At 40.4% G+C, this 6,126-nt stretch overlaps 1 protein-coding gene across 1 annotated transcript in view; it reads left to right on the forward strand.

The window, feature by feature from the left end:
• Positions 1 to 6,126, forward strand: part of LOC103600129 — a 54,069-nt gene that overhangs the window by 41,930 nt on the left and 6,013 nt on the right. Inside the window, exons 11-13 of the mRNA XM_008584358.1 lie at positions 3,295 to 3,370; positions 5,569 to 5,650; positions 5,985 to 6,033. Of these exons, the coding sequence (XP_008582580.1) occupies positions 3,295 to 3,370; positions 5,569 to 5,650; positions 5,985 to 6,033 (207 nt within the window). The remainder of the gene's footprint in view (positions 1 to 3,294; positions 3,371 to 5,568; positions 5,651 to 5,984; positions 6,034 to 6,126) is intronic.

The following is a 6,126-nucleotide window of genomic DNA, read 5'->3' on the forward strand; positions in this document are numbered from 1 at the left end:
GCTCAGCCAGTGAGCGCTGTGAGCGCACCGGCCATCCCTATATAGGATCCGAACCCGCGGCTGGAGCGCTGCTGCACTCCCAGCGCCGCACTCTCCCGAGTGCACCACGGGCTCGGCCCCGCATTTTGAGAATCATCATTTTCCCCTGTATCCCAGTCTCTTCTGGCTTTAAAACAGCTACCCTCTTGCAACAAGAGACTTCTAGGCTGAACATACTTTACCTTTGAATGGGAAGAGAAAGGTATTACATTAAAGGTGTGAGGGTGTGTTCATGCTGCTGGTGGGAGCAGCTTTGCACTCACTGGTCTTGTGGCCAAATTCCTCTCATTCATCCCTTCCAAGGACATCTTCCCCTGCATACCCTGGGGTGGGATTTATGGTGGCTTACCATAAATCCTTTGGGTTGGTTGAGATTTGGACCTCAATTTGTCCTCATGATCCTGGGGCAAGGATACACTTAAAACTTGAAAGGAAAGGAAATCAGCTTTCGTTTTCTTTCTTTTTAAAAAGAGCTTCACGGAGATATAATCCATGTACTTGTACTATACAGTTTGTCCATTTGAGTACAGGTCAGTGGTTTTTAGTATATTCTCAAGGTTGTGCAACCATCACCATGGTCAAATTTAGAACATTTTTCATCACTCTGGAAATAAATCACGACCCATTTTAAGTCATTCCCTGTTTCCTTCACCCTTCCCACCCTAAACAATCACTAATCTATTTTTCTTGTCTATGGATTTGCTTATTCTGGACATACATAAATGGAATCATATAGCATGTCATCTTTTGTGACTGGCTTCTTTCACTTAGCATGTTTGCAGGGTTCATTCATGTTGTAGCATGCGTCTGAACTTTTTATCTAGTTTTTTATTCCTTTTTATTGGCAATTACTATTCCATTGTATAGATGTATCACATTTTATTTATCCACTCATCAGCTGATGGACATTTGGGTTGTTTCAACATTTTAGCTACTATGAGTAATACTGCTGTGAACATTTACGTACAAGTTTTTTTTACATATTTTCATATATCTTGGGTATATAACTAGGAATGAAATTGCTGGATCATATGACAACTTTATGTTTAATCTTTTGGTGAACCACTAGCCTGTTTTCAAAAGTAGCTGCATCACTATAAATTCCCACCAGCAATGGGAAAATTCCCGTTTCCCCACATCCTCCCCAACACTTGTTACTACCTCTCTCTGATTACAGCCATCCAGTGTGTATGAAGCGGAATCTCATTGTTGATTTGATTTTCATTTCCCTAGTGGCTAATAATATTGAGCATCTTTACATGTACGTATTGGCCATTTGTATATATTCTTTTGAAAACTATCTGTTCAGATTCTTTGGCCATTTTAAAATTTGAGTTACTTGTCTATTTACTGTCGAGCTGTAAATCTTCTTATGTAGTCTATATACAAATCCCTGATAAGACACATGATTTGCAAAAATTTTCTCCTGTTCTGTGGGTTGCATTCACTTTTTTGATGGTATCTTTTGAAACACAAATGTTTCCAATTTTGACGAAGTCCAGCGTATCTATTTTTTCTTATTATCACCTGTGCTTTTGGTGTCATTTCTAAGAAATCATTACCTAACCCAAAGCCATGAAGATTTATTTCACATTTTTTTCTAAGACTTTTATAATTTTAGCTCTTACATTTAGGCCTTTGATCCAGTTTTGAGTTAATTTTTATATATGGTGTAAGGTAAGTGTTTAATTTCATTGGTTTGTATGTGAATATCCCGTTGTCCCAGAACCATTTGTTGAAAAGCATATTCTTTCCCCATTAAACTATCTTGTCATTTGTATTGATAATAAATTGACCATACTATTATTACATTGACATATGTGCCTATCCTTTTGCCACACTGGCTTCATAGCTATAGTTTTGCAGTAAGTTTGAAATCAGGACCTATGAGTTCTGTGATTTTATTCTTTTTCAGCAATATATTGCTCATTCTGGGTCCCTTCATTTTTATGTGAATTTTAGGATTAGCTTGTCAATTAATGCAAAAATGGCATTGGAATTTTGATAGGGATTGTGTTGAATCTGTAGATCAATTTGGGGAGTATTGCGATGTTAAAAATGAATAACCTGTGAACATGGGATGTCTTCCCATTAATTTAGATCTTCTTTAATTTCTTCCAAAATCTTTTGGAGTTTTTAGTGTACAAGTTGTACATTATTTTGCTAAATTTATTCTTGTGTTTTTTTGGTTTTTATACTATTATAAATGCAAAAGGTTTTTTATTTGATCTTGGATTTGTTTATCATTTGTATATTGAAATACAATTCATTTTTATATATTGGTTTCCTATCCTGCAAACCTTGCCAAACTCATTTATTAGTTCTAATAGTTTTTTGTGCATTCCCTCAGATTTTCTGCATATAAATCATGTCATTTGTGAATAGAGGTAGTTTTCTTTTTCCTTTCCAATCTGGATACATTTTATTTTCTTTTTCTTGCCGAATCACACTGGCTAGAACCTCCAGTACAATGTTGACTAGAACTGGCAAAAGCAGTCGTTTCTTTTCTTGTCCCTGAAGTTAGGTGGAAAACATCCAGTCTTTTACCATAAAATCTGATATTAGCTGTGGGATTTTAGCAGACGCCCTTTACCAGGCTGAGGAAATTCCCTTCTATTTCTAGTTTGTTGAGTGTTTTTAATCATAAAGAGATGTTGGATTTTGGCAAAGGCTTTTTTCTGCACCTATTGAGAATCAGCTTCTACAGAAGCTTTTAAGCCAACAAATCATTTTCTTTCCCTGTTTCTACATCCCATTCTCACAAACACACAGAATCTCTCTGAGAGCAAATCAGATTGTAAACATTAAAAACTTGCTGAAGAGTGAATGAGTGAATAACCAAGACTTCTTGATCCTAGTTATCCTTATAACCAATTACAATTGCCCAATTGTACCCAATTGTACCCAATAACCCCACTTCCTCACAAAAAAGGCACTTAGAAGTCAAATATTAGTGTTGTTTTCCATGGACGGAGGCTACTTATGATGTGTATACTCCATAATTTCCTCTTCCCTTTATTCACTGCAGAATGAAAACATTAGTACCAAAAGAGAGGACTGTGCAGGAAATAAAGTATATGGAGAGTGTGTGTGGCTCAAATAAAACAAAAAATTTAGCAAATGTTTATTTACACAAAAGATATGTCCAAGGAGGTATAATAGATTTTGACTAGGCCTTTCTGATGCAGGATTCTGCATTTTGGAAATTCAGTTTCATGTTTATTTTTTGAGGCCTCTCACATTTTTGTGTTTCAGGAGCCTGGATGGTGACCATTTTGCCTGCTTCCCTCACGTGTGTGAGCTATCTGTTCCACATTTTGGCCTGTTACAGGTAAGAGGACTCTGGGAGTCATTTGTGAATCTTCAGCCAGGAAATCATCTGACAGGCTTTTCTCAGAATTCCCAAGCAGTGTCCGTGGTGCCCAATATGGGCCCAGGAAGTATGTCCAAGTTCAGGGATAAGCCACATGTTCTGGTAGGGAGGAAAAAAACATCTATTGGCTTGAGCTTGTACAATGAGCAAGCAATATGCTTAGGATCTTCATTTGAACTTCACCACAACCTTGAGAGGTAAGCACATTCACCTCTCATCTCCATTTTTACAGTTGAGAGAGCTGAGAATGGAAAAAATTAAATAACTTCCCCAAGCAATTAGCAAATGATCAAGTCTTTCTGATCCCAGAGACTCTGTTATTTCTTGTACATTCAGACATCTCTATTGGGTGTCAGACCTGCCCTGCTCTCCAGGGCTAATACTCTGGGCTCCCAGCAGGTGAATCTGGCTCAAGGGGACATGAATGGAGATTGAGGCAGGGGACCAAGAACATCAATTGCAAGAGCAGCAGTGCAGGAAGAGGGGATAGCCTGAAATATGTAGTGGGCATTTGCATGCAGAAACCAGTAGAATTTTAGGTATCCACTGCTCCCTTCTCTCTCTCTCTCTCTCTCTCACTGGAAGCCTGTAGCCAATTTCCTGCCCTCCTGGATATCCTGCCCTTACATTCTCCCCACCTGCCTGCCCAAAAGGTGGGACTCTTGCAGATGGCATCCACAAAGAGACTCTCCTGGCATGAAGGGCCCAGCTCTCCTCCAAGCCCTGCCTCGATCCTCTCTCTACTTTCTTCTCCCTGGACCCCATGGGTAGTCTGGTCACCGCTACTTCCTTGCCCTGCCTGATGGGCCTATGTCTGCTTCTTCCCTCATTCATCTGCATGTGGCTGAGAGATACTCAGTGAGACATTTGAGCATAATCAGGGACAACCACTATGCAGAGGGGGCCGCGTGGATGTGGAGGAGGGCGGCTGAGGGCACAGGGAGGAGAAGGCATATGGGGAGAGGAGCCTGAGTGCCTGCCCAGCGTGCCCCATGCCCCCTAGCTGTCACCCAGGAATGGGGATCCCTTTCCTGACCCCTGAGGACTGTGGGGCAGAGGAAATTATAAATGAGAAAGCACCCTAAAAACTGCAGGGCACTAGCACTGTGTCAACATTTTAATTTCTCTTAACATTATCCAACCTACGTACAGGCACTTTTTAAAAATATTACAAAGAATATTAGTGTAAAGTAAGTCTTCCTCCCACTCGGGTCCCTAATTTTGTATCCCAAGCTAACCACTGTTAACTATTTTCTGTGTATCCTTTCATAGATTTTCTATGCACAATGCAAATATGTGTGTGTGTTGTGTGTGTTGTGTACTGGTGGTACCACACTCAATCCCAATGCTGACAAATAGAAACGTAATAAAAGTCACACATGCAATTTTGAAATTTGTAATAGCCACTATTAAAAAAGTAAAAAGAGACAGGTTACATGAATTTTAATAATATATTTTATTTAACCTAATATGTCCCAATAGTATCATTTCAACATGTAATAGGTATAAAAATTATTAATGAAATATTTATATTCCTTATTTCATTCTAAGTCTTTCTAGTTTAGTGGTCATGAAAAGTACAAAACAGCCGGGAAAAAGGCTGGAGATAGTGAAAAAAAGCAGGACGCAAATGGGAGTGTGGACCATGAACATCAACCTGACCCTTAGGCACAGGGCCAAGGTCAAGACTAGAACGTGGGAAAAAGGAAGCAGTGACAGGCTGAGGGGGTGGGATTGTGAGGGGTTGTTGCCCCTTTTTGATTTCCCTTTATGTTATTATAAGGTTAGGTTATCAGCAAAATTGATTTTCTGTCTTTAATTGTTTTTAAATCTCATTACATAAATAATACATACTCACCATAGTAAAATAAGAAAATACAGAAAACAAAATGAAAAAAAATAAAAGCCGTACATAATCCCATCTATCAGATTCGGTCACCATTATGACTTGAAAAATATACATTACTTTTAGAAAATATTTTAAACTTTAAGATTGTGAAGAAAAATCAGAACTAACACATGACGAGCTGTCATCAGCACAGGGGAGGCCAGGCTGGCTGCCGTGGGCCTCCCAGTTCTCTCTGTTTGTATCTATTGAGCTCTGACTCTGCGTACTCATAGGTATGAACATTACCTAATTTCTCACTTTTCTCCAGGAAGCACATGAAGAGGCTGTGGGCAGGTGATAAACACTTTCTCCCTTTGAAGTTCCATCATCCTTCCTCGTCGGAGAGTGTGGTAAGTGTGCAGAGGCCTCTCTGTGTTCTGAGACTAAGCCACATGCCCAAACCTGCCATGCTGCACCGTGGATGGGGCAGCGCTGGGGGAGGAAGAGCCCTGATGGGCCTCTAGAGCCCTCAAGTCTAGTTCTGCTCTGCTGCTGGATGACTCGTGACAAGTCACCGTCCCCATTGGGCCCTCAGTTTCCTCATCTGTCAGTGAGGACAATCACAACACCTGCCTCCCTGGGATGGTGGGAGAACCTCAGGTGAGACAGGGTTGCTGGGCACGTGTCAGAGATAATCATAGTTTCCTCCTGCTCTGAGACGCTCTCGTTCTTTTTGAATTTCAGGCGGCCATTGCAAGGTACTCTGGCTGGCAAATAGCCTATATCCTGTGGGGTAAGTGCCATCGTGTGACCCATTCAGTTCAACATACATTCCCTAGTCACCTGTGGAGTCCTGGCTGTGGGTAGGAGGAGAGAGACGAGTGGG

The sequence above is a fragment of the Galeopterus variegatus genome, unplaced genomic scaffold (assembly GCF_000696425.1).
Source record: "Galeopterus variegatus unplaced genomic scaffold, G_variegatus-3.0.2 Scaffold3237, whole genome shotgun sequence".
In the NCBI taxonomy this organism is placed as follows: Eukaryota; Metazoa; Chordata; class Mammalia; order Dermoptera; family Cynocephalidae; genus Galeopterus; species Galeopterus variegatus.